General features: G+C 37.9%; 1 protein-coding gene across 1 annotated transcript in view; it reads left to right on the top strand.

The window, feature by feature from the left end:
• KAT2B (lysine acetyltransferase 2B) overlaps nt 1–27,610 on the top strand; it is a 94,945-nt gene extending 67,335 nt beyond the window's left edge. Inside the window, exons 9-19 of the mRNA XM_046640543.1 lie at nt 1,271–1,396; nt 2,560–2,696; nt 5,279–5,487; nt 6,523–6,649; nt 12,742–12,852; nt 15,801–15,944; nt 19,932–20,046; nt 21,608–21,644; nt 22,131–22,194; nt 22,293–22,377; nt 25,537–27,610. Coding sequence (XP_046496499.1) covers nt 1,271–1,396; nt 2,560–2,696; nt 5,279–5,487; nt 6,523–6,649; nt 12,742–12,852; nt 15,801–15,944; nt 19,932–20,046; nt 21,608–21,644; nt 22,131–22,194; nt 22,293–22,377; nt 25,537–25,730 — 1,349 coding nt within the window. The 3' untranslated portion in view covers nt 25,731–27,610. The remainder of the gene's footprint in view (nt 1–1,270; nt 1,397–2,559; nt 2,697–5,278; nt 5,488–6,522; nt 6,650–12,741; nt 12,853–15,800; nt 15,945–19,931; nt 20,047–21,607; nt 21,645–22,130; nt 22,195–22,292; nt 22,378–25,536) is intronic.
• Nucleotides 27,611–27,872: the final 262 nt, after the last annotated feature.

The raw sequence follows: 27,872 nt of genomic DNA, 5'->3' as shown, positions 1-27,872 counted from the left end.
TTCAGTTAGGAGTGCTCTGGATGAGGTCTCTCTGCTTCCTTGTTCCATCACTTTCTTGGCTGCTGGGAGTGCCCTCTGAGGCCTGCACTGTGGTTGCATTGAAACTTAGATGAACATTCTCTTTGGGCATCTGTCTGCACTGCCATATGTTTTATACGTGACCAGTGTCACTGAGAATGTTTGGATCCCTCGTCAGTTCTCACCTCATCAGCTACAAGTCAGCAGCACAAAGCAACTTCCTATTTTCTAACAATGGCTTTAGGGAAAAACAGAGAACTTTTTATTTGGAAATACTCTTAAACTAACAGAAAAGTTACAAGAATAGGACAAAGAAATCCTACATACCGTATATCTTTTACCCAGATTCACCAATTGTTAACATTTTGTGGTTCTTGCTTTATCATCCCTCTTCTGTCTTTCTGTCTCTTTCTCTATATACATTCTTTTTCCTAAACTATTTGAAAGTTGCAAACGTCATGCCCCTTTACTGACTTAAGAATACCCTAAGTGGGTATCTCCCAAGAACAAGGACATTCTCTTACTTAACAACAGTATAGTTATCAAAGGAAGGAATTTTAACCTCCGTGCAATATTATTGTCTAATCTATAGGCTGCTTTCCATTTTTGCCTCTTATCTCAATCGTGTGGTTTGTAGCAATTTCTGCGTCACATCAGGAGGCACGTAATGTTGGCCTCTCCCTTTATTGTTTGCATTAAGTTGGATTACTTGGTTAAGATGGTGTTGACAAGCTTTCTCCACTGCAGTGTTACCATTTTTCCTTTTGTAATAAAAAAAGTGGTTTCATGGGAAGATGGTTTGAGACTACCCTGTCTTCATCAAAATTGTGCTCACGAGGTTTAGCCGGTACAGATGATTCTTCCCTGAATCAGTTATTATAGGCTGGCTGCCAAATGTTGTTTTACCCTAACTTCTATCACTCCTTCCTTATTTATTTTTTGGCCTTCTCCTGTAAGGAGAGCTTTACTTTATCCCCACTTATTTATTTATTTGTTCATTTGTTATTTTATCCATATGGACTCAGATATCCTTATGCTATTCAGTCGGTTATAATTCATTACTGTCTTTATTATCTTGATGCCTGCATTGGCCTTGCGGCATTTATTTTAAAGGTGGTCTCACATTTATTTATTTTATTAAATAAATAAAATATCTCATTTTTGAAAAAGAATGGGATGGTCTTGTGCACTTGGTTTCTTATTGTCTGAGAAGGGAGTCATTTAATACCCTCTTTTCCTTTTCTTGGGGCAGTTATCAATCCACCTCCTGTGGCTGGGACAATTTCATACAATTCAAACTCATCTTCCCTTGAGCAGCCAAATGGAGGGAGTACCAGTCCTTCCTGCAAAGCCTCCTCTGGGCTTGAGGCGAACCCAGGTAAGCTCTTAAGGGGGCATATTAGAGGGCTGTGACCTGCCCTAGGAGCCCCATTATCTGAGGAGCACCAAAGATAGAGTCAGACCAATATAGATTGCGCACGTTCAGGATTTTAGTGGCTGGAAATTACTTTGAATTCTGTTGGTTAGTTATTGCTGTGTAATAAACCAACCCAAAATGCAGAGTCTTAAAACCAAACCATAATCTTTTATTATCGTAGCTCACTCATTCTCTGTGTTGCCTGCCAGCTGGCTGACCTCTGTCAGCCTCACTCAGTCTTGGCTGGGCTTGTTCACGTGGCTGCCCATTGACTGGGTGCTCTCTTCTGGATTTGCCTTAGCTAGAACACCTCAGCTGCAGCATCTCTGCTCCGTATATTTCTCATACCCCTCCAGGGACCGTTGGGCTTCTTTTCCTTTTCTTGGGACAGAACATGTTCTTATGAGGATGCATCTTATGATGATGCACCAGAGAGCAGGCAGAAATATACAGTTTCTTGAAGCCTAGGCTCAGAACTGGTGTACTACCACTTCTGCCTCATACAGAACTACAAGGAGAAATCATCAAATCAGCCAGTGGTTCAAGGCTTGAAGAAACATCTCTGAGTAATTCATAGATCAAGCAGACAAAACTATCAGTAAAGATATAGAAACATGATCAAAAAACTTAATCTAATGGATTTATAGAGACCGTTACTCCTAAAAATCAGAAAATACACATTCTTTCCAAGAAGCCACTACACATTTACAAATAATTGGTCATATTTTAGGCCATACAGCAAGTTTCAAAAAATTTTGACATTTCGCCATCATATGGACCATATTTTCGGACCACAAAGGAACTAAATTAGAGATGATTAACCAATGTTAACTAGAATTACCTCTTGCATTTGCAATTGAAGAAACACATGCCGTAGTAACTCATATATCAAGTTAAAAAGTTATCGTAGAAAGTAGAAAATATTTAGAATAGATCTGTGGTTAGAAGGTATTGTGACCTCCACCCTTCTCTTTTCCACCTTCCACTGCCACCTCTTTCCCTGATAAATGGAGAGTTGACTTCCATACCCATCAGTGTTGTTAGAAAATTAGTTGGAATGTATTATTTCTCAGCTTTGTGTTTTAAATCCCCCATTGTTTTCCCTTTTATTTTGATTATCACAGGAGAAAAGAGGAAAATGAATGACTCTCATGTTCTAGAGGAGGCCAAGAAACCCCGAGTTATGGGGGATATTCCAATGGAATTAATCAACGAGGTCATGTCTACTATCACGGACCCTGCAGCGATGCTTGGACCAGAGGTCAGCAGGGTGAAGCAGGGCAGCCAGCTGGTAGATGATCCCTTCTGTTCTCCTAGCCACTCTAGCTGTCTGAACTGGAGATGGTATTGCTGAGAGATAGCACGTTATACTACCCTGGTTTACATTTAACCTGGAGGTTAGAGTGGGAGGGCAAGAAAAACTGATGGAGAGGTGATTCCCTTTGACGAATATCACATCACAAGGAAACATACCAATAATCTCACACAGTTGAAGGCATTCCTCCTTCCTCAACTTTTTATCTTAAAGAATTTAAACCTTCATAAATATTGCAAAAATTCCATGATAAAGATCTATAGATTCTTTGTTTAGATCTACCAATTGTTAATAGTATGCTACATTCGCTTTCCCTCTGTCTCTCTCTCTCTCCTGTGAACCATTTCAGGATTAAATACAGGTGTCATAACACCTCACCCCTAACTGTTTTCACCTTTATCTCGTAAAAGTATTCTTTACATTACCACAGTGTAGTTACCACTGTCAGAAAATTTAGCTTAATTACAACATTGTCTAATATATGGGTTGGCAAACTACAGCCTGCAGACCAAATCCGGCCCACTGGCTGTTTTTGCAAATAAAGTTTTATTGAAACATATTGTCTGTGTCTCTCTTGCACTATAAGAGCAGATTTGAGTAGTTAAGACAGGCTATATGGCCCGCACAACCTAAAATATTTGTTAATTGGCCCTCTATAGAAAAGTTTGCTGACCCCTGGATGTATAGCCCACATTCAAATTCCCCACATATCTGGATTATGTCCTTTCTAAGGTGTATTGCTGCTTTTGAAGGGATCAGCCAGGGATCGTGCTTTGCATTTAGTTCTTCTCTCTTCATCTCTTTAGTCTCCTTTAATCTAGAACAGTTCCCCAGTTCTTTTTTGGTCTTTAGGGTAGTACCATTGTTGAAGAGTCCTGGTCACTGGTTTTGCATACGTCCCTCTGTTTGGATCTGTCCATTTAGTAATGATTAGATTCAAGTGAAGCATTTTTAGTAGAAGTACTGCTGTGATCTGGTTGCATCACATCCAAGGGCAGGGTAGTTTAAGACATTTTCCACAGCTTCCCAGAAATGAAGAAATGGCTTGGAGATTATTTTACAAAACATATTTTAAATTTTTTTTAGTGTGGCCCTGCTAGATTCAAATATCAATTTTTAATTTGTCATGTTTCCTTAGATATTTATTTTACGGTATTGAGGATAACTCAGAGAGCTGGAATGTTGTAAGAGAAAGATCTCCTTTTAAAACTGTCCTTTCCATTTCCTTCTAGATATCCAGTCCCGGGGACTTAAGATTGTAGTACCTCTTGTATGCTTGTCTTTCAGGGATGTAGTAACTTTACAGGGTAGCTCGGTGTTTTCAGCTACAAAATGTGGATGCAATCACACATTTCAAAATCTATTGGATGGATTTTGTAGTGTGCTGGAGTTGACTTGTATTGGCACAGAGAAGGCAATTGTTGAATTTTCAAGAATTTTGTGAGCTGGTTGTTAAGAAGTTGGTAGCTTGAGGGGCTGGTCTAGTGGCGTAGTGGTTATGTTTGGGCATTCTGCTTTGGTGGCCCAGGGTTCACAGATTTGGATCCTGGGTGTGGACCTACACACTGCTCATCAAGCCATGCTGTGGAAGGCATCCCACATAGAAAAATAGAGGAAGATTGGCACAGGTGTTAGGTCAGCAACAGTCTTTCTTAAGCAAAAAGAGGAAGAGTGGCAACAGATGTTAGCTCAGAGCCAATATTCCTCTCCAAAAAAAAAAAGTTGGTAGCTTGAAATTGACCATAATGACACCTGGTCACCTGGGCAGCTGACTGTAGAACAATGAAATGAAGCAGGTACTACCAATTAGGGCTTTTCTTCTTTGGGGAGCTGTTTGTTGAACATTTACCTGCACGCTACCGGCTAGATTAAATAGGATGGGGAGCATAAAGTGCTGGCACAAGGTTGTGCTTCCAGTTATGGTTGAGAGTGGGTCAATAGATATTCCTCTGGAAAGAAACCTGTCCTCCAAAAAGAGGTGCTAACAATGTGAACGTGACTGCTAGTGTTGGGCCTATAATGAGAATTTGGGATCTGTCATTCAGAGGGTCCTATAAAGCTCAGCCAGATGGGATTCCTCTAAACCAAGGGTTGGCGAACTATAGCTTGCAGGCCAAATCCAGTCTCCCCTCCCCCTTTTTAAATCAAGTTTTATTGGAATACTACTACACCCATTCAATTATGTGTCATCTATGGCTGCTTTCACACCACAACAGTGTTGCCTAGAGGCTGCAGAGACCTTATGACTTCCAAAGTCTAAAATATTTACTCTCTGGCTCTTTACAGACAAGTTTGATGACTCCTAATCTACACCAAATATCCATGTACATGTATAATTCTCTGATCTCCCAAAATGCTTTACTTGCCTTTTCTGTTTTGTTTTCATAATGTGTATGTGTGGTTTGAGACCCTGAAAATCCCCAAATGTGTATCGTATTCAAACGAAGAAGAGAAGAGATCATATGTCCTATCCCCACTGTCTTAAGAGAAGAGCTCTGTGTAATTTTTTCTTGTCTCCTGCATGCCAGACCAATTTTCTATCAGCACATTCAGCCAGGGACGAGGCAGCCAGGCTGGAAGAGCGCAGGGGTGTGATTGAATTTCACGTGGTTGGCAATTCCCTGAACCAGAAACCCAACAAGAAGATTCTGATGTGGCTGGTTGGTCTACAGAACGTGTTCTCCCATCAGCTGCCCCGGATGCCCAAAGAGTACATCACACGGCTTGTCTTTGACCCGTAAGTGGGGCTTTGCTCTTCCTTCTTTCTTCTTCCTTTTTAAATGAAAGAGGAACTACTCAGACAGTGAAAGTGAGCCGTAGTCACCCACCGAATCCTGCTGCCTCTTGTCACACTGTGGATACAGAGCTACATCAAGATAATTGCCATGGCTAAAGCATTAAGACTACTTTTTCACAAGTCATAAATTTTTTGTTAATAATAATGAAGCTTAATATTTTAAGTTACTGCTGACTATCCTGTGCTACATTCATCATAGCAGTGAAAGAATATAACATTAAGATGATGTCCCAGTTTCTTCATAGTCAAAACATTCTTGGTTTTGGTATCTTAACTAGGCATCATTGTTGCCTAGGTCTGTAAGCACTGGGAAAATTATTGGGATATCAGACAGGTTAACTTTGAAAATCCATTGCTTTGGAAAAAACCCCCCCAAAACAAAAACTTCTCTAATTGAATGTATTTTAACATATATAACCCAAGAGCCTATATAGACTATGAAGCACACGTGACAATTCAGAGTGACGTTTTAGACGGAGAGAAGGTCGGATAGGATTCTAGAATGCAGGTTTTGACAAATTGCACATGTGGGTTTTGTATTCTTTTCCATAATGTTTTTATAATATTTTTGAGTAAGACTAAACTCTTCAGAAACATATGCCACATTTGTCCATGACTTCGTGCTCTCCCCTTGACCCCCTACTCTGAGTCCCTTGGCATTGGGTGTACCCCTGTTCTAGTACCAGGGAGCACCTCCTCACATACCCTCTTCTTTATTTGTAAACCTCAGCCCCTTCTTAGGTGGCTGGCATTTTGGTCCGATGGAAGCTCTGATGAGGTCTTGTGCAGGCAAGCTTGCTCTAAAAAGTCCACATTAAGGAGTGGTTTAGCAAGATAATGGCTAGATAAAAGAAGTTTCCATAGAAACTCAAGAAAAACACCTCCCCTTTCCTGGTTGATTAATAAGGAACATCCCAAAGAGTATACTTATGTAAACAAGATAGGTAAAACTTTGATATAATCTTATTCTTTCAGGAAACACAAAACTCTTGCTTTAATTAAAGATGGCCGTGTTATTGGTGGTATCTGCTTCCGTATGTTCCCATCCCAAGGATTCACAGAGATTGTTTTCTGTGCTGTAACCTCAAATGAGCAAGTCAAGGTAAGGGTAACCCAAGGTCATAGAAGAAAAGCAGAATGTGGTGCTTCTCACTAAAGCTGCAGAGCTTGGGAGAGTCTCTTTGTGCCATGTCCAGAGAAGGTTCAAAGTGAAATTCAGGACTTTCTGAGAAGAATCTTCTCACTGAGAGTGTATGTTTATGTGTGTACAGAGAGTAAATGGTTCCGTATACCAACAGGTAAGGTTCTACCAAAGCTTTGCTGGGCCTTGGGCAAGGTAAGGAACACCACACAGCCCCAAATGCAACTCAAGTATAGTCATAGTATATGGCAAGTGAAGGGAAGTGTTCATTGTTAATTTATACCTGTGCACATGCACACACATCCAACTGGTGAGACTGAACCACGAGAAAGGATGTGGTGTTATGTGGATCAGGAGGATGATTTAGGTGGCTTACACTTCAGAAAGATTTCTTATGACCTTGTCCCTAAAGGGAGATAAGGACTAAAGAAATTCTGTAAGGGAAGTTATGAAAAACTTGAATAAATTTATGGCTAAGTTTCAGAAATATTCATGCAGGGTTTGGAATGTGGGTTTTTGGAGAGGGTGTGTATCTCTGTGTGTGAGTGAGTGTCTAACTTACCTTCCCAGCTGTTCTTGGGCCAGGTCCCTTACTCCCCGGGAACTGGGCTGTGTTACTCATCTCTTCAGTCTGGCTGGAATACACTAGACTCTTAATTGGCAGAAAGACCTCTGATCTAGATTATCTTGTCTTCTACTCTGCGGTTTTTAGGAAAATGGAGCCAGGAAATGTGTCTTTAGACTATTAGTCATTTGGTATTTTGGGAGTCCTAAAGAATATCATGCAAAAATATGACAAATGGTGGAAAGATAAGCAGCTCAGGATTAGATGGCTGCTGAGAAAAATTTTTGGAAGGTCTAAGGCACTATTGTCCAATGAAACATAATATGACGTGCAGATGTGAGCAGCATATGTGATTTTAAATTTTCTAGTAGCTACATTTAAAAAGTGGAAACAGGTTAAATTAATTTGAAAAATATATTTTATTTTCCTCAGTATATCTAAAATATTGTCATCGCAACAGGTAGGCAATGTCACAAAGAATTACTACTGACACATTCTACGTTCTTTGTTTTGTACTAAGCCTCTGAAAATCATGTGTGTATTTTACACTTACAGCACATCTCAATTTGGGCTGGCCATGTTTCAGGTGCTCCCTGGCCACATGTGGCCAGAGGCTCCTGTACTGGACAGTGCAGATCTAAGGACATTGTTGACTTCTTCAGCTACAAAGAAGCAAGGACATTTACAAAAACCAAAAATAAGTCACTGGAGGGACTCATTCTCTGCCTGAGGGCTGCAGCCAGTGCTGTGGGTACTTCTGCTTTCATGACCAGCTTTACTCTGGTCACAGTGCCAATTATAGCTGCTGCAATTTATTCCCACAAAGCACAAGTGGGGCTTTTTTTCTTTGACTCATAGTACTGAGCATCAAAGGGCAAACAAAATTCATCAGTCTTGCATTCATCATTCTGACTGGGGAAGCTGAGGGCTCCCATTTGCTTGAAACTGATCTCTGGCTCTTCTTCAAGGAATTCTGACAGGATGTCTTTAGATGGTGCTGTTGTTATGCTTATCATTTTTTAATTCCCGGTCAGCCAAAATGAGAAACAATCCCAAGTGTCCAGAGTTTAGGAACTTATTGAAAAGGAAATTTTGGTTTGGCTTTTCATGGGGAGAGGAGCTGGAAAATATGTCCTTGGTTTATAATTCCAGAAAAAGATTGCCTAATTTTTGTTTTCAAAGAAAGCTACACCAACCACCTTCTTTGGAAAGGTTGGTTAAGGTTGACTTGGACACTTGTCGGGATCCGAGAGGGAAACTAAAGGTATTTAATATGAATTGGATGCTTTGTCTTATTACTTCCCAGAAGGGCAATTTATTTTTTTCCCAAACCATGTAATTTTCTAAAGACTTGACGGAACCTGGCCAAACATCACAAACTCAGTAGAAAGAACTAGAAAAAAGCCACTTTTTGTAAGTGACTTGAAACTAGTTTTAAAAAATGAAGATTAGTCTTTCAAAATTAAATAGAATGGATGAGTTTGATGGAAGCCAGTTGCTGGTGGTGGCACTTATTTGTGTAGACAGCAAGTTCATACGTGGAAGTTTTAAATTTTTATTTAATGTATTAAAGATCTTAGCTCAATGATACTTTAAAATTTGCATCCATTCATTTTGGAGAATCAAGCTTATAGACAAATTCCTGGGAATGTGATTTGTATGTGAATTTATCTTTCTCAAAGTACGCACAAGATAACATTTGAGAATTTCCTTGAAGTGCCTCACTTGGTTTTAGAATATCGTGCCATCTAAGAACTATTTGGATTTGATATTATGTACAACTTTAAAGTTACATAGCTAATATTTATTTATCATAATAAATACTTAGATAAACATTGAAGTTACCAGATGGATTTGGAAAAGAATCCTTTTGGTGACAGTTAAAAGTAAAGACATACAAACACGGGAAATAGTTCTGGAGTGAAAATCTAAACATTTACATATAATAGCTTAATGTTGTTAATGCCTTTTTAATTAAGGAAATATTTAAGCTACCACTACTGCCGGTTGCAGTACTAGACACAGAAAGGATTCAAGTTAAAAGACACAGCCCCTACACAAGCAATTGGAATCTGGACGATTTCTTTGGAGAGGTGACAGATTAGTGGCCACTGATGAAAAATATCTTATGCAGGTTTTGAGAAGCTCTTTAGAAAAGAACCATTATCACTCTTCTTGAGTAAAATCATTGGATTGTAGGCAAAGGGGAGAAAATTTATAGTTCTATTAACTTCTTACAAGATGATGTATACAACAAAAGCCTAGCTCTCTTCCATCAACCCATTTATGTTAAACTGAGTTTCACCAGAAAATGCATTTCTTACTAAATGCTAGACATTTCTATTCCTGTGCACATGCAGTTCCCTCCAACTAGCCAACTGTTCTCTTTTCTACAGCTTTTTCCATTTTTCTTTAAAAGTAATTTTTAATTACCTAGGTCGTACACAAATACATTTTCAAATAAATCAAAAAACCCCGCTCTCCCTTCCCCTGCCATCCTGCTGTTCTCAGCTTTGTGTGCAGCCTTCTGGGTGCTTCTCTACTTATTTACATGTGTGGAAATATACTTGTATGTAAGAAATGACTGTGTTTTGTTGTTTACATTCATAGAATTCACACTGTACATAATTTTTTTTAAAAAACTTTCCATCGGATCTTCGAGATCTTTCAAGTTTAGTGCGTATATATGGTTATTTAAATTGATATTTAGATCAATTAGCATTAAATAAAATTTAAAATTCAGTTCCTCAGTCACTCAGGTACTTAATTGCCACATGTGACTAATGGCTGCCATGTTGGATAGCACAGATAAAGAATAGTTTCATCATTGCAGAAATTTCTATTAGACAATGCTGATATAGAGGTATTTTATTCTTTTTATGTAGTATTTCATAATGTGGATGCATCATAATTTATATAATCATTTCCTATTGAAGATGTTTATGTTTATTTCCAACTATTTTCTATCACAAACAGTGCTCTATTTGGAAATGTTTTTCTAGTCACTGAGAAGTGGAATTGCTGCATGAATGAATATGGCCAGTCTAAATTTAAAAAATTATTTCCAGATTGCCCTTCTCAATGGGTTTACCAATTTACATTTTTACCAGTGGTGTTGGAAAGTACCATTTCCCCATCCATTTCTGACACTGTGCACCATCTTAAAGATACTGTTGAGTCAAATATTGCATCTCCTGATGGAGTGCTCTGATTATTATTGAGACCGAACAGCTTTTTTATATTTCTTGGTTATATTTATTACTTCTTTCTATTCTTTGACAATTTTAGGCTGTCTCTTTTTTTTGTGTCAGTCCTATAGAAGATATTTATGAGTTCTTGATATTAATTCTTTATAGTATGTCACAATTACACCCTCCCAGTTTGTCATTTGTCTTTTGTTTTTGATATCACAAATTGCTTATGAAATCTTGAAGTTTTGAAATTAGAGATAGTCTACTTAATAATCAGTCCTTTCCTTTATGCTTTTGCATTTTATGTTTTCTTTAAGAAGCCTTTTTGTACCCCTAGCTTATAAACCCACTATAAAATTTTTGGATAAGTTCATTTTTCCTTACGTTTAGATTTCCAAACCATATTCTTACATTGTTTTCTATTTGACAAACTCTTTTAAGGCTTAGCTTAAGCATTCTTTTTTTCTTTTATACCCTCCTTCTTCTCCCCCTTAATTATCCTGCAGCCTTTTTCTCTATTGTCAGTACAAATACATCACTCTCTACCAATGCTGTGTAATAGAAGTACATTGTGAGCCTCAATTGCAAGCCAAATATGTCATTTAAACCTTGCTAGTAGCCATATTTTTAAAAAAGTAAAAAGAAACAGTTGAAATTTTTTTTTATTAAATCTAATATGTACAAAATATTGTCATTTAAACATGTAATAAGTATAAAATGTTATTAATGAGAAACTTTCCTGGTGTATATTTTACACTTCTAGTACACCTCAATTTGGACTAGTCACATTTCAGTTGCTTAAAAGTCACATGTGACTAATGGCTACTATATTGAACAGCGCAGTGCTGTAGTGTAATTATGTATGGATATGTTTATCGTCCCCATTTTACTCTCTTCTCTTCAAGGAGAGAGATATCTCATTCGTCTTTTTATCTGAGTTTTATTCAAACTCACCATGTGTCGGTATTGTGATATATTTGGGAAAAACTAAAGTGTCCTTGGGGAACTTCAATGGAAGAATAATTTCCAGAAGAGGGAAATAGTAATACTGATCTCCTATTTACCAGACAGACCATCCTGATTATCATTACGCTTGGTCCTGGGATCCATGCTTTAGAAGGGTGTTGTTATACAGGAGAGAGTCCTGAAAAGAGTGGTTAGATTGATGGAGGGGTCTTCCGATCCTGCCGTATGAAGAATGACTGAAGCCTCGAGGATGTTTGGCCTGGGACTTGGGAGGTGGGGGTGGGTGTGAGTGAGAGCATGTCGTCTACAAGGGCTTGAAGAGTTGTTAAGAGCAGGAATGAGTCTTTGTTACTGTAGGAGTAGAACTAAGGTCAATAAGTAGAAATAACAAGGCATCAGATGTCAGGAGAACATTAGGAGGGACTTCCCAGGCATAACAATGTGTGACAATGAATTGGTCTATTGAAGGACTAAGTGGTCACCCTATATTGGAGGCATTCTAGCAGCTCAGCTTTTCAGGGTAGATGGCAGAAGTCTTCTAGCCTCACATGGAATAGAGAGCTAAACCAAATGACTTCCGAAGATCCTTCTCCCCTTGAGGTGCTGCAGTCTCGTGAGTTTATACCTGTAAGCACGTGCAAGTTCTTGAGAAAAATGGACCACCAAATTCTAAAATATTTATGTGAAGGCATTTGTCTCTGGATTTACTTTCACCTCTTTTTATGAGGTTCTAAAACAATCACTTTATATATATAGATTTTCTCTAAGCTTTGTACATCACTGAAAAACCTGGTGCTTGGATCTTTTTCTTATTTCCATCATGAATTTATTCCAGCCAAGTTGAAAATCCCATGTATATGACGATACAGTTCTTTAGAAGGATTGCTGATTTGTAGTTCACAGGAAGCACTCGGTTTAGTTAATATTCTAGTGAAGATTAGCACTTTACATTGCTCTTTTCATCTTAGGTTCTCAAATACTTTAAAGATAAGCAGAAATTCATAATCAATATTCACTGCCGAAACTTCTTTATTAATATTCAGCAAGTGATCTTTAGGATTGAACTAGCAGCTTATAGCCTCAGTGTGTTATTTTCAAAGAACCAGAGACTTGTTTTTTCAGATGCTGATTGTACCACCATTCTAGGATTTTGAATTTTTTGGTTTTGTAGCTCATTTTCAAAGTTCAGAAATGCAAGAAAGGGTGTTAGTATTATACTGGTAAAATACATCAAAGTACCAACTGCTAAATTTTCCGTTTCCCAGTGAATTTTTAGGAGTTTCTTTTCTCGAGAACCTAATATATTTGTGTGTGTACTAACTTCCATGCAGGGCTATGGAACGCACCTGATGAATCATTTGAAAGAATATCATATAAAACATGACATCCTGAACTTCCTCACATATGCGGATGAATATGCAATTGGATATTTCAAGAAACAGGTTGGTTTTTCACTGTGCAGCATTGTTCTGTCATTTCTTTTCTTATGCACTCAGGTAACCTTCATCCAAGTAAGTTTTTTCCCCAGTGTTTCTACTTATAAGAAGCACATACATTTATTTGTAAGCCTTAAGCCAGAAGTAAGCTTCAGAGTGGAGTAGAGGGTATGACCAGCATATAGTAAATACTAAATAAATATTTGTGGAGTGAATGAATGAATGAATGAATGTCATCTGTAAGTGAAGTGTAGTATTGCATCCTAACATTCTAAAATATGGTTTTCTCCCCAGGCTAAGGAGAAATTCCCAGTCCTGGGTGAGTAGTGTTCTCCATGAATGAGAGAAATAGATTCAGTCTCTGGAGGGCCTCCATTACTGACAGCAGAGAGGAAATTCTGAGGTTTACGAAAGGCTGCAGACAGTCTTGGTTCTATAGCACACAGCAGGCTGGGAGCTTGGCTGCCATCTTTAGTCCCTTCTTATCAGAAGTTTTCAGTTTGACTTTTTGAGTATTATCTTTTGGCTGCTTACTTTTTTAATAATGTTTTATAATTCCTAAACGTTTGTCACTTGCTTTTCTGACTGCAAAAGTAATGTGTAAAGTTATTGTAGAAATTATGAAAAATTTAGTAAAACAGAAAGAAGGAAAGAAAAATTGCTTGTAATTCTGCCACCCAGAGAAATGTACTGTTAATGTTTGATATATACCCTTCTAGTATTTTTTCTGTGTGTGTGTTCATGTGTGTGTGTATAAATATAAAAATCAATTTGCATTGTATGTAATTTAATTACTTGCCTTTTTCACTTAATATATCCTGATTATTTTTTCATATGACTTTTGGTGGTTCTCTGAATTTTGTTGTATAAATAGAAAATAATTTATTAAACTGGTACCACATTTTGGGGACATTTAGGGGTTTCTTGTGTGTAAGTATACGTGTGTGAGTATATGTGTGTGAGTGTGTGTTGCCCTCATCTATGGAAATTTGCTTAGAATAAATGTCTAGAAGTAGAGTTGCTTCCAGACATATTTAAGGTTTTTGTTATGTATTGCCAAATACTTAAATAATTTCTGTTCTTGTCAGTAATATATGAGGGAGCCCAGGAAAGAGTTTGATTATTGAAAAATATGTTTTCACTCTTTCACTAAGTAACAAATTGTGTGTTTGCATTTATTTGATCATTGTGTGGTTTGACTTTTTTTTCTTATTCGTTGATCCTCTGTATTTCTTGTTCTTTTTTTGAATTGCCAATTCATTGTTTTTGCCTCTTTTTCTATTAAATTACTTATTTTTACATTAATTTACGAGAACTCTTTGTATATAAGGATATTAATTTTTTGTTTTATGATTTTCCCCCGTTTGTCATTTGTTTCAACATTGCTTATGGCTCTGTTTTTAATGTACAGAATTTTAAATATTTTATTACAGAAAATCTATTAAGCTCTTTTTTTATATGTTTTATGTGACTAGAAAGCTTTCCCTCCTCTGAGGTCAGATAATTAATTTCTTATTTATTTTCTTCCCATTCTTTGGGCTGTATTTGTGATTTTCTTTTTTTTCTTTTTTTAAGATTGGCACCTGAGCTAATAACTGTTGCCAATCTTTTTTTTCTTTTTTCTGCTTTTTCTCCCCAAACACCCCCAGTACATAGTTGTATATTTCAGTTGTGGGTCCTTCTAGTTGTGGCATGTGGGACACCACTTCATTGTGGCCTGATGAGTGGTGCCATGTCCGCGCCCAGAATACGAACCGGCAAAACACTGGACCACTGAAGCGGAGCATGAGAACTTAACCACTCGGCGGCAGGGCTGGCCCCCTGTGATTTTAGGAAGAAAACTCACTTGGGGGTCCAGGACAGTGGCATAGTGGTCGAGTTCATGTGCTCCGCTTTGGCGGCCCAGGTTTTCAGGTTTGGATCCCGGGTGTGGACCAACACACCACTCATCAAGCCATGCTGTCGTGGCCTCCCACATAAAATAGAGGAAGATTGGCACAGATATTAGTTCAGTGACAATCTTCCTCAAGCAAAAAGAGGAAGATTGGCAACAGATGTTAGCTCTGGGCCAATCTTCCCCAACAACAACAACAACAACAACAAAACAAAACACCTCACTTGGAAGAACTCAGTGGGATTGTTTTACTGAGGGTTTGAATGTCTGCTTTCCTGGGCTGTAACTACAGTGCAAAGCATGAAGTCTCGGCCGTGGTTCTTAAATGACTTGTCTGTAGTCCCCTTTGAGGATGCTGGCAGTAATTGCTTGGAAAATAAGTTTTTGCTGAAAGGGGAGGCAGGAAACTGCTGCTGATAGTTCTGAAGTCCAAGTAATTTTCCACAAAGAACTGAAATAGGCACTGTAAGGAAAATTATGTTTATATTATAAATATACGAATATATACCCTGTAGCACTCTGTTATTACAGCTTAAAGTATGTAAATGAATACACTGCGAAGCGTTAATGTCACCGAAGCAACCACACATTGCGATGGTCTGGAAGTTTTTTGCTTGTAAATTAGTGGTTTCGTTTTCTCAACATCAAACTTCTAATTGCTCTATTTTTTGATTTTATGCTTTGCTTTCAAAATTTAGGTCAATGTTAGTTTTTGATTTGTTGAGAATCCTGGGCCCCCCTCCCCACTTTGGGAAAAGTTGTGCAATTTAATGCAAAATTTAACCTTATTTTTACTTAATAGCCGTTTCTGTTAAAAACTTTTAAATATTTTTTGTGTCACTAGGATTTTTTTATGTTGTCTTCCTTCCTATTTTCACTGATTAATTTTTGATGTTTTTGAACTTCATGGAAAGGTTTCCCACTAGTCTTTCCCAGAATCACACGATGAGAACTTGTAAGAAGTATATCCTGATATCTAGCACGGTGCTCAGCCCATAGTTAGCACTCAATAGGTATTTAATGCACAGTGCCCATATGAGTGAATCTATTTGCTTTGCAGGGTTTCTCCAAAGAAATTAAAATACCTAAAACCAAATATGTTGGCTACATCAAGGATTATGAAGGAGCCACTTTAATGGGATGTGAGCTGAATCCACGGATCCCATATACAGAATTTTCTGTCATCATTAAGAAGCAGAAGGAGGTAAGCACGTGACTTCTATACAGGCCAGTCTTAGTTGGGGTGAGTTGTGAATCTTTGGGCTCTGGGTTATTGTGTGTCTGGGTGTACTGGGTGTCATAATCTCAGTTTGCATCGATTTCTTCTTTGAAATCGATTTGTCTTCACTCAAGGTCACCATTCCTGACAGAGTCAACACTTATTAAATTGGTGTAAAATGCAAAACTTGTGAAGTATGATCACGTATCTTAACTTCATCCTCAAGGCCTTTAACACTCTGCCTCAAGCAACCTTACCAAACTTATCTCTTTCTTTCCTTTTTAAACTATTCTCCAGGGCCATTACTGACCTCCCTCTCTCAACACACACGCAACTGAACCTCTTCAGCTGTGTTCCAGTTCTTCCTTTCAACTTCTCTAGCATTAGTTTGAACCAACTATTTGAATTTAAGTGTTTATCCTCTTACATAAACATTTATCTTAGTGTGTATTAATCTCTCCTTTTACCTTGCCAGTTCTGAAGGCTTATACTTCTAGGTATTGAGTGATTTGTTATCTGATTTTGGGGTGAAGTCTTTTATGCCTATGAACTAACGGAGAAGAAGTAAAGGGAAAAGTTAATAGATTTGACTATATAGCAATTTTACATTTCTCTAAGACAGAGAAAAGATCATAAACAGGGTACAATTGAGGAGTACACATAGGCCATTTATTAAATGAGTGAACTTTGTGTGTTAAACCCAGGATCACCTCTTTGCTCCCCCTAATTCATTGGAGTTCAAAAACTGGGAGTTTGCAGCTGTGTCATCCCACATCAATTCCACTTTATAATTCTGTTAGTCATTCTAGTGTACTTTTTTCTACCAAGTAACTAAAAAAGACATTTGTCTTAAACCTGTCTTTGTTTTCTGGTTTCTACTAATGTCCCTTAATCCCAGTTCTTAGTTATTTGTCGGCCATCACTGACGTAACAGACATAAAGCTCCTTACACAGTGTCTGGCGCATAGTAGGTGCTCATTAAATATTTTCCTTTTACTAACAGTGGCTCAAACTTGCTCTTATTCTTCCTGTGAATGTGAGCAAAAGGCTTTTTTCAAATTCGAAAATAAAAACAACCTTTGTTGTTTCTTGGTCAAAGATGTCAGCCTAGGAGAGAATTCCAAATAGGGTACTTGGAGAGTTAATAAAAGCCCAGCAGGCTCCTCTCTGTCTCTCTCTGAAGAGCTAGCTTTCTTCATTGTTCTCTTTGGGGCTTAATGAGCAGGTCTGAATTCAGCAGCTCATTGTTCATCATTAGAGGCTGCTGGCCAACTAAAGCCATCACGGTGCAGTCAGCTGCGCTTTCCTAATTCCTCCTCCCAGCAGCACCGGTTCATCTCCACAGTGTAAGCTGAGAGCAGGATTCCCCTGCCAGGGTCTGCAGATTCACATAGTGCAGATCTGTTGGTTCTTCCCATGTAATGGGGAAAGCCATAAGCACAGGGCTAACCAAAGCAGTCAAGTTTTTAGAAGACAATGCTCCCTCTCTCTTCTTCTTTCTCCTCTCCTCTTGGATCTCTTCTCTGTCTCTCCTCACCTTCCCTCTTTGCCTCCAGCCTTCTCTAACACACACCATTGAATGGCTGAGGCTGGCTTGGAGCTGTTAACCTAGTTCTTTTAAAAGAGATTTGGGAAAAAAAGAGATTTGAAGTCACCATAATAATATATTTGTATTCACATAGTATCTTCTTCCACAGAATTCAAATTATTTTCACAAGTATCATTTATTCCAACTTTGAAAACCCCTTTGAGGAAGGCAGGGACTAATGGTGGTAGCAAACAAACTAAATATATGGAGGACTTCCCTAGCCCCCAAAGCATACAAGAGCAGAATAAGTTATAGTTATGGTTAGTGGGGATGGAGAGAGAAACCTGGTACAGTTGGACAGGTGGAGTAGAGAGTGGGAGTGGAGTACTGCTTTGTGAGTGATGACTCCAAGGGAAAGGTAGGGTCCGTAACAGCCTAGCATCATCTGAGATGGCTTTGTGGGAGACGTGTTTTGAATTGGACAGCCTGGTAATGGAATCAGCATGAGCAGAAATTCAGAGTGCAACATAAGTAGATTCATGGGCGCATGAACAACTGGGACCATAGTTGTGTGGGTGATGGAAGCTACTATTTGAGAAATTGTGAATAGGCCATAAGCAGGTAGAATTGAGTGTGTGTGTGTGTGTGCGTGTATGTGTGTGCATATGTGTGTGTGGGCTGGGAGGTGGGATAGTTCTTAAATCTTAATCCATGTGTGAGACTACAAGGGCCTGGGTTTGAGGGGCCAAAGTAAGGGCGAAGCAAAGCAATATGACTTTTGGTAAGAAGACATTTTGAGACTTGGTGACATATTAAAGATGGGGTAGTCTCCCCCAATTTTCTGTTTGGGAAAACTAAAACTGACAGCAAATGAGAGATGGATTTGAGGAGAGGAAGATGATGACACAGTGGGGAAGTGAAGACAGCTTCTAGGGTGGTGAAGATAGGAGACTGGAACAGAAGTAAAATGTCCTCTTTCTCCAAAGTGATCCTTGGAGGCACCGGTCACTCACCAGGAGCCCACCACCTTCAGGGTGTTACGTGAGGGGTATGGAAGCCGCTTAGTCAGGTATCACCTTAGAGAGTATCCTTGGTAAAGAGAAAAAACTTTTCAAATTATGATTGAAATTATATTTTCTGAAGGTGTCCATTTAAGAGATTGCCATTGGGATTCTTTTTACAAAAGACTTTGATTTATAAATAAAGGGAGAGCATCCATCTAGATCAGCCTTGTCCAAAGTGGCAGCCACTTGGATATGTGTGTGGTCAAAGTTGAGATGTGCTGTAAATGTAACGTACACTCCAATTTTGAAGACCAGTATGAATAATAGAATGCAAAATATCTCATAATTTTTTTCTATTGATATTATGCTGCAATGATAAGACTTTGGACATATTGGATTAAATAAAAATATATTGTTAAAGTCAGTTTCACCTGTTTTTACTTTAAAAAAATGTAGCTACTAGAAAATTTAAAATTACGTGAGTGTTTTGCATTATATTTCTATTGGACAGCGCTGAGCTAGATTTACAGGAGTGTCCTTTTACTAGTCCCATTCATTTTGTGAAGTTCTTTGTTTAATTGTTGGGATTATGAATTCATGCTGCAGCGTTTACCGGCAATATGTTTGAGATCAAGCAGTTAGGAACTGGAATTCTTTGTTTTCTTCTTTGAATTAAATTGATGGCTGTTATTGTTTTGGTTTTTCTTTTCCAAAATTTAGTTATGATATGGTTGATTTCAGGATGGTGGTTTTTAAGTTTTTTTTTTCTTCTTCTTTTTTTAAAGGGAAAACTGCACTGTTTTGGAGATGGTAACCTCAGTACATTAGGAATTATATAAAACAAACACCTCTCAAAATTCCCTCACATTGTGGTTGTGGTTGTGTGGCCTTAACAAACAACTCTTTAGAGCTGCTTTGTTGATGCAAATAGCATAGGGTGAGGTCAAGCCTTGAAAAATGTGAATAACAGTAAGGCCATCCTCCCAGGCTGTGGGGACTTTCTGAGCCTATTCATTTGCCCTTGGGTCTGCGGGCACAGTTCCTAGTCCCGGGATGTAAGAGGTGCCGACGCCTGACTGGGGAGCAGATGCACAGGCCTGCTTTACCTTAGCTCTGGCAGAGGCTCTGCGGAAAAGCAGGGCGAAATAATTGACTCTGATGCTAAAGAGGACAGTGGGCCCTTCGGGCAGTGTGTTCCCTCAGGATCAGCTTTTCTGGGTGGCAGAGGACAAGTGTTCAGAGAGTTGTGTGAATGATACTACGTGGGCATGGGGTAATGGCATGTTTTCATGGCTTACCTCTTAAATAGCGTTCACCCCTTTCTCCCTTTTATTTCCTGAAGACTTGGTTTTGTTGGAAGAACGACTGCTTAGGTTGACTGACTTAAACTATAGCCGCAGACTTCTGTCCTTAAACCCATTTTCTTCCTGTGCTTTACAGATAATTAAAAAGCTGATAGAAAGAAAACAAGCCCAGATTCGAAAAGTCTACCCTGGACTTTCATGTTTTAAAGATGGAGTTCGACAGATTCCGATAGAAAGCATTCCTGGAATTAGTATGTATAGATCTTCTTTTAAAAGCAAAATCTTTTGGTAATACTGCGAGATGTGTTTGAAACAGTTACCAAGGTGCAGTGATTCGGAAAGCTTTTTGCCCTGCCTGTCTCCATTTGTGTTATTTCTAGTCTTTTAAGAAGGCAGCAAATGCTTTCCTTTTGTCTCTTTTCTCTACTTCCCAATGCAAATCAACCAAAGAGAGCTTCAGTGACCCCTTGTTATGGTTATTAATGTCCATGTTTATTGAGCGCCTGCGGTTTGTAGCACAGTGCTAGGGCCACCCACATGTGACCTTGAAGGTAGGGGAATTCTCCTTTTACAGATGGGGAAATTGAGTCTCCGAATGCTTAAGTCCTTAGATGGTTAACCTTAAATGGCACCTGGCTGGCAACTGTCAGAATTAGAATTAGAATTAGAATCAGCCCAATTCGATCTCCAAACTTCTTGCTGTCCACACTGTGTCTCATTGCCGTCGTGGGTGCAACCTGCATAGAGCTGGGCTTGGCTAAATTCGTTTCCCCAAACGTCTTGAAAAGATGATTGGAAAGCATATAATTTGTTTCAAGTTCCCTATTTTACAGTATTTTCCCAAGGGTTCTTATCTGCGAGTATGTTAGAGGCGAGTTGTATTGGATTAAACATACAAAGTAGCTATTTTTGTAGATGAGGAACTATCAAATATCAGTGCTTTCATTCGGTTCAAATCCAGGATTTTCTAGTATATTGAAGATTTAATAAACAACACAAAATCAAACGAGCTAAAATTCTCCAGAAAAAAAAAGATATGTAGACAAGGTATATTTCTTCATTACAAAATCTACCCTATTGCAGATCTTAGTTTCACTGGCAGACCCAGAAATCTGACTTCCCTGTATTATCCCTATTAATGGCTTAATAGCTGCCAAATCAGTGAATGGCAGCTTGTGCCAGGCATTCTTCTGCTTTTTTTTACATGCATCAACTAATCTTGAAAGGGATAACAGTGCCTAAGTTTTAGAGTTCTATTTTATAGATTGGTAAACTATAGAGACAAAAGGTTGAGTAGTTTTTCTAGAGTAAATTAGCTTTTAAGGAGAGAGCGAGAAATCAAATCCAGTTCTATTGGATCCAGACTGTGTTTTCTTTCTGCTGCACTAAACCGTCTTGCATTACAAGCAGGGTCTTCGCCAAACAAAATAGAGACCAGGACAGAGTTTGTTCTAAGCTAAAATAACAGCTTAACTCTTTCACATGGTGATTCGCAAAAACTGTGACTTAGAGCTTAAAATATATACATACCCACAGTAGTGGACAGACTTACTTTTTATGTTTTCCTATGAAAAGTTGGGGTTCCTGCTTTAAAAAACACTAATGTATACAGCAGTGTTGTCAGTCTAGGAAGTGTTTCGTGTTGTTAGATGTATAAGGAAGTCACTAATGGCAGTTAATTTCAGTCTCTTCCTAGAAATAGATATTTTTGAGGCATGGCTGTCATTTATTGCATTTTTAATAAGTATTAATTATGTTATTCTCTTGACCAAAAGCAGTTCTCATTCAGTGTTTAATTTCATTGACATATAGGAGAGACAGGCTGGAAACCGAGTGGAAAAGAAAAAAGGTAAGTGTGATGGGCGAGAGATATTAATGGAAGTGATTTTTTCCCCTCCCAGCAACTTAGAGAAAATGGGCAAACTGATTGTAACCACCTGTTCAACGCTTGTTGGGTTTCAAATTTTCATAAAAAATCTGGAATAGTTCTTAATTTTAGGTTTTTGTAAAAATGACCTGAATAGGAATCACCTGGCAGGAGGATAAAAAACTAATTGTTGGGGCTGGCCCCGTGGCCGAGTGGTTAAGTTCGTGTGCTCTGCTGCAGGCGGCCCAGTGTTTCGTTGGTTCGAATCCTGGGCGCGGACATGGCACTGCTCATCACACCACGCTGAGGTGGCGTCCCACATGCCACAACTAGAAGGACCCACAGCTAAGAATATACAACTATGCACCAGGGGGGCTTTGGGGAGAAAAAGGAAAAAAAATAAAATCTTTAAAAAAAAAAAAAACAAACTAATTGTTGTTTCTTGTTGTTCACTCTTTTCCTTTCAAGTAAAGAGCCCAAAGACCCTGACCAGCTGTATAGCACGCTCAAGAGCATCCTCCAGCAGGTGAAGGTGCGTGGTTTCTCTTCATTCGCCTCGTGCAAATATTTTGAAATGATTTCCCACATGGAATTTCTATATTAGATACCTTACTTTTTTCTTTACTCAAGAGCCATCAAAGCGCTTGGCCCTTCATGGAACCTGTGAAGAGAACTGAAGCTCCGGGATATTATGAAGTTATAAGGTTCCCCATGGGTAATGCCATTAACATTTTCTAAGTATAGCTTTAAAACTCTCTGGATGGCGGTGTGGGGGACAATGGGTGCTGAGGTTGATGTACTCTTCTGTTGGAGGGTAGGATGTGTATGAAGGGCGGTGGGATTCCACATTCCCGTGGAGGGCAGTGATATCAGAGCAGAATGGTAAAGGAGAAGTGGGTGGCTGTGTTCTTTAGAGACATTCTGCAGCTGTCTTTTAGAGCCTACACACCAACATCACCAGATGCAGAAGGCCCAGGTGGGGAACTGCAGACAGCACTAGCTCTGAAAGCAGGCTGTTGGCACGTGACCTTGCTTATATTGTACATGGTTGGCTGCAAATGGAAAAGCCTCAGATTGTCCTCTTGATGTATTTTGAGAGTCTGTCTGAGAATTTTTGAAGGCAATACAAGAGAAGTTAGAGTAAGCTGCTTGACTGCTGTACTTTCAGAGGGAAAAATTCTGGTTAATGCAGTTCTTGCTTTTCCATGCTCTTGGTGGATACTGTTAGTGTCACTGTTTATGCTGCTATTTTAAGCTTTGTCTCACATCCAAAACCAAACAAACAAAAATGGCTTTAGAAATGTAGAATTGTGGAATTTGCTGCTGTGCCTGCACCATGATTAATTGAATCAAATAAATGAGTTATTAATTGAATGAACTGAGAATGCCCAAATTAAACCAATTTGGAATTGTGCAGATGACAGACAACTAGCTGAAATGTTTTCTTTTCAGTCAGTTATGTGGCCCTTTTTTTTTGTGAAACCCTCATGGGAGGTTGTGTGAGTTTGGGGAGAATAATTCTCTTTCAACCCCTGTCCACATGTACTCTGAGACCTGCAGGTCCAGTCTGTCGTAGCTTACTTAACAGCCTGCTTTCTGAAAGCTTTTTGCCTGGTCCAGCCTGACAAGGCTGTGGGCCTCTCCAGTTGGCTACCACCTGTGTGCATTGCTGAATGCTCATGAGGGGAAAATTGACCCCATTGAGCAAGGCCAGTGGTAGGGTGAGGTGTATGCTAGACAAAGTTAATTGAAACAGTAAATGGTGCTCTTTAGTGGAGCAATAATATGTTTCTTGGGATGCATTTAGGTGCTGGGTGAAATGTTGTAGCCTTACCCCTAAGATTGACATGTTTTTGAGGACAAGACTGACAAATCAATAATTTTACTTTTCTCCATTGTTGCCTCCTCGGCTTTTTCTAAAAACGTTTCTTCTCTTTCCCCCATTCCCTAAAAAACTCTTTTCTCACACATGAATGAGATCTAACCTGTTTCATTTAGGGAGTCACATTCAGAACAGCATCTGAATAGTTGGGTACAACGTGTCTTCTTACCACACGTGGATTGCTAGGCAAGGTTTTCCTGTTTCCCCAGATTTCCCAAGATGGTGGGAGATGAAAATAGAATAATTTAATGATATCTCCATATTTGGTTATCACTGATGTTTAATCACCTTCTTTTTTTCACCCATGCCATTTGGTCAACTGAAAGAATGTAAGAAGGCTAGAGGAAGAAAGGTGTTATCTATAACTTTAGAATAGAAAGGAAATGTGCAGAATTGATTGTAATTATTCAGAAAGGTCCAAACACTTCTATGATTTTTGTTTTGTTTCTGCTGTATTTTAGGCTCTCCCCTTCTCTTCTTACTCCCTCCTTCTGAAACAGTTTGGAAAATTTTGGATAAACTTTTTGTGTCATTTAATTCTTTTTTTCGTTTTCATTTTCTTTTTTTAGTTGCATGTCTCTTCTTTCTAAACCATTACAAACTTAAGTGGTAGGCATTTAGTGGGAGGAAGGTAAGCATCTAATTTTACCTAAAGAGGCACAATTTCCTTGTGCTTTTTTCATTAAATGAGAGAACATCATCATCTGGTCAGTCATGCTCTGGTGATAGATTTAGTTGGGTATTTGCTGAGCCTTTGTGTATCTTAACACATTTCGATTTTTCTTTCCCTTGAAACTTTCAGTTAGAGAAGAAAGAAATTGAAAGTTGAATTCACAGATGTGATGACATACCTCTAACCGAGATAGGCTTTAATCAAGGGAAATAGGCAGGAACAGATATTTCTCATTTTTTTCTTTGGTGTTTGGTGGTAGATTTAGGATTTCAATGCATATGAATTTCTCCCCATATTGGGTGATGCACATAAATGTATTTATATTATTAAATGATAATACCAATGTATTTAGTTGTAAGTCTCTTTCCCTCTGGAAAATTTGGTGATATAGTGGGAATTTGGGTTTCTGGTTGTCAAAAGTATTTATTCAGCAATTTTGACTTATTTTGCCATGTATAGTTAATATAAATCTTAGTGATAGAACCAGACTTAGATACAACTAGGGACCTATAAGTGGACAAATGTTAGTATCTTCTAAACTGCATGGAATTCTTTAAATGGTCCTGAGAATAAGAATTAAAGAAGCCACATTGTATTCTTATAAGTTTAGATGAAGTACTATTTTCGTTCGTAAAATAATACAATTTAAAGCAAGTAGGTATTGGGAAGATATTCTTTTTATAATAGTCTCACAAGGCTTATTTGCTTTAGGAAATAGATTATTAAGTAAAGTTTATCATTCTTATTTCATTGATGGAGCCTGAAATTAAATTTGTTTGAACCATTTTACATGCAAGGTCAGTGGTGTATTTGCAAATGTATTTATGATCAGTTTTTCTGCTTTAGTTTTATCTCTGCAACACCAAAACAACTGTGAATTTAGTGAAACAAACTCAGTCTCATTGTTTTTATTTAAGTAATGAAATGATTCAATACAAGTGTTCCACCTGCTCTGCTCCGTGTAGATAGAGCCTCTTCTGTGTAATTCTGAATGACTAGCTAACAGTACTTAGCTCACCATACTTACCCCTGCTAATCTACTTAGTTCCCTTGTGCTGAATAGGGGATTGAGCCAGATGACTAATAATGGTTCCTTCAATGTTAAAATGCTGTGATTTTACACAAGAAACCGTCACAAAAGAACGAACATGAAATTTAAGAACTGTTTTCTTTGATTATATGAATTTCTCTTAAACAAAGGCATTGGGATGGTAAAAATGTAATCAAACCGATGACATAGATTTCTTTCCCAATTTCACTTTTGTCAGCTAGTGTTTGAAAGGAGTCAAAGATTGCTAATATTCTTTTTTCCTGTGCAGATCTGAAAACCATGAGCGAACGCCTCAAGAATAGGTACTACGTGTCTAAGAAATTATTCATGGCAGACTTACAGCGAGTCTTTACCAATTGCAAAGAGTACAACCCCCCTGAGAGTGAATACTACAAATGTGCCAATATCCTGGAGAAATTCTTCTTCAGTAAAATTAAGGAAGCTGGATTAATTGACAAGTGATTTCTTTCCCCTGTGCTTCTTAGAAACTCATCAAGCAGTGTGCCTAAAGCAAGGTGGTTTAGTTTTACAAAGAATTGGACATAATGTATTGAAGATACTTGTAAATGTAATAATTAGCACTTTTGAAAAACAAACAAAAAACCTCCTTTTAGCTTTTCCGATATGTATTTAAATTGAAGTCATAGAACGTTTTTATTTTATGGAATAGATTTTAATCTATTTACTACTATTAATGTAAATTTTCTATGGCATGTCCATTAGCTGAATATTCAATAATAGATGATCAGGGGTTTCCTCAAAACCTGTATGTGAGGAAATTGCACATAGTACCAAGATTTGGGGGAATGCAGAAAATTTTCAGACCGTGAATGTTTCCATTTTTTATAATGGAATGTGAGAGTTTATTTTTATTTTATTCTGAAGGACTTTAAGGAAGGAATACATGATAAAAAGCCCGTAAAAGGTGAAATATGTGATATTTGAAGTCTCATTGTAGACTTTTTATATATATTTTTTAAAAACACTCATCTAGATGAGGTGCTTTGAGCAGTTCTGAAAAATGCAGTTCCAGAAAAGCAACTACTTTGATTCCTAAGGAAGAAATTCTAAATAATGCAAACTTTTTTATAAGCATCTGGGTTTTTGATAATTCTGTCTACCTACAACAAACTTGTGAGTGCATAACCACTATTTTAATAATTATTTTCTCTACACAAGTGTGTAATATTATATTTGACTTTGCTTATGCAGGCCATAAGTTCCAAAAGGCAATTTCCTGGCCACAAAGGCATACATTTGAAAACACTTGAGATCGAATCAACGTGCTTTAATAGGAAAACGTGTAATCTATATGTGTATCAAATTTGGTGAATCCTTGTTCTGATAAATGAGGATTTTTTTTCCTGTTCCATGATACACACAACCTCACCAATATGTTTATATGAACATTTTTCCTTTTGCATCTCCAGATTATATTCATTGTCTGAGGTGAATTAATTAAATTACCACCAAGATTTGCTGTCAGTATTTGAACACCTACGCTGGTTTATAGACCCAGGGTAATATCCCACTAAAGCCATCATACAACCTGAGTAACCTGTCTTGGGATTCCAGCTTAGTGCTTGGATTTATTTTCTGATTAACACTACATAGAAAAGTGGGACATCTGCCATCCCAACTCTGGGAGAACCAACTAATGTAAAACAAGTGAAGGCCATCTTGATGGTCTCGACACTAATTTTTATGATACAAATTTATAAACTGATTTTTGTAAAGGACTAGGTTTTAAAAGTGTATTTAACTTGATGTTTTCTATCAGCATAAGTGAATTAAAATGATCATTTAATAGTCATTAAAAACAGTTGCCAGAGATAATCTGCATGAAGGGAAAAAAACCTGCAAATGGCTATTAAGTTGGAAGTATTGTTTTTAATATGTAACAGATATTCAGAATGCTCTCACTGAAAAATGCCTCAGCTTTTGTAAGTATAAGAAACCACCTTGAATGGCATCTAGATTTCTAATGAAGAATGATGATACAGTTTGGATTAAGTATCTTGGACTGGTTTTAAACAGTGCTTTGTACCGGATCTGCCGAAGCATCTGTCCAGCTTGGTATCCTGTGAAAGTCTGTTATTTTCTTGGTAGACATTCTTATAGAGTATTGTCTTTGAAATCAGATTGTCTCTTCTATATTGAAAGCATTTTTATGTTTTCTAATTTAAAAATTAATATTTTCTTATAGATATTGTGCAATAAAGCTGAAGTAGGATGTGTGGTTTTTGCAAATGCTTTAACAGCTGATAAAATTTTACATTTGTAAAATTAATATATTGTACTGGTACAAAAATAGTTTTAAATTATATTTTAAAAAGCTCTCATTTGGGTGGTGTGTTTTCTTCTAGCAGATTATGTTTACCAGGGCAAGTATATAATCTAATGGATGACCATCGACTATGTCCTTAATTCTTAACTCTTAAGCATTTTGTTGAAGATGTTTAGAATTGTTGCATTTGTGGGAAGTTTTATAAAGATTCACGGCCCGTCAGTGAGAGATTTTTTAAGAGGAGAGACACTTACCGTGTCTGTGTCTCTTGAGTGGCCCACTGCATCTTGCCCACTGTTATCATTAAACAAAGAAAA

The sequence above is a fragment of the Equus quagga genome, chromosome 1, assembly GCF_021613505.1.
Source record: "Equus quagga isolate Etosha38 chromosome 1, UCLA_HA_Equagga_1.0, whole genome shotgun sequence".
NCBI lineage: Eukaryota > Metazoa > Chordata > Mammalia > Perissodactyla > Equidae > Equus > Equus quagga.
The sequence above is the reverse complement of the archived record's forward strand: the minus strand, read 5'-3'. Positions and strand labels throughout refer to the sequence as shown.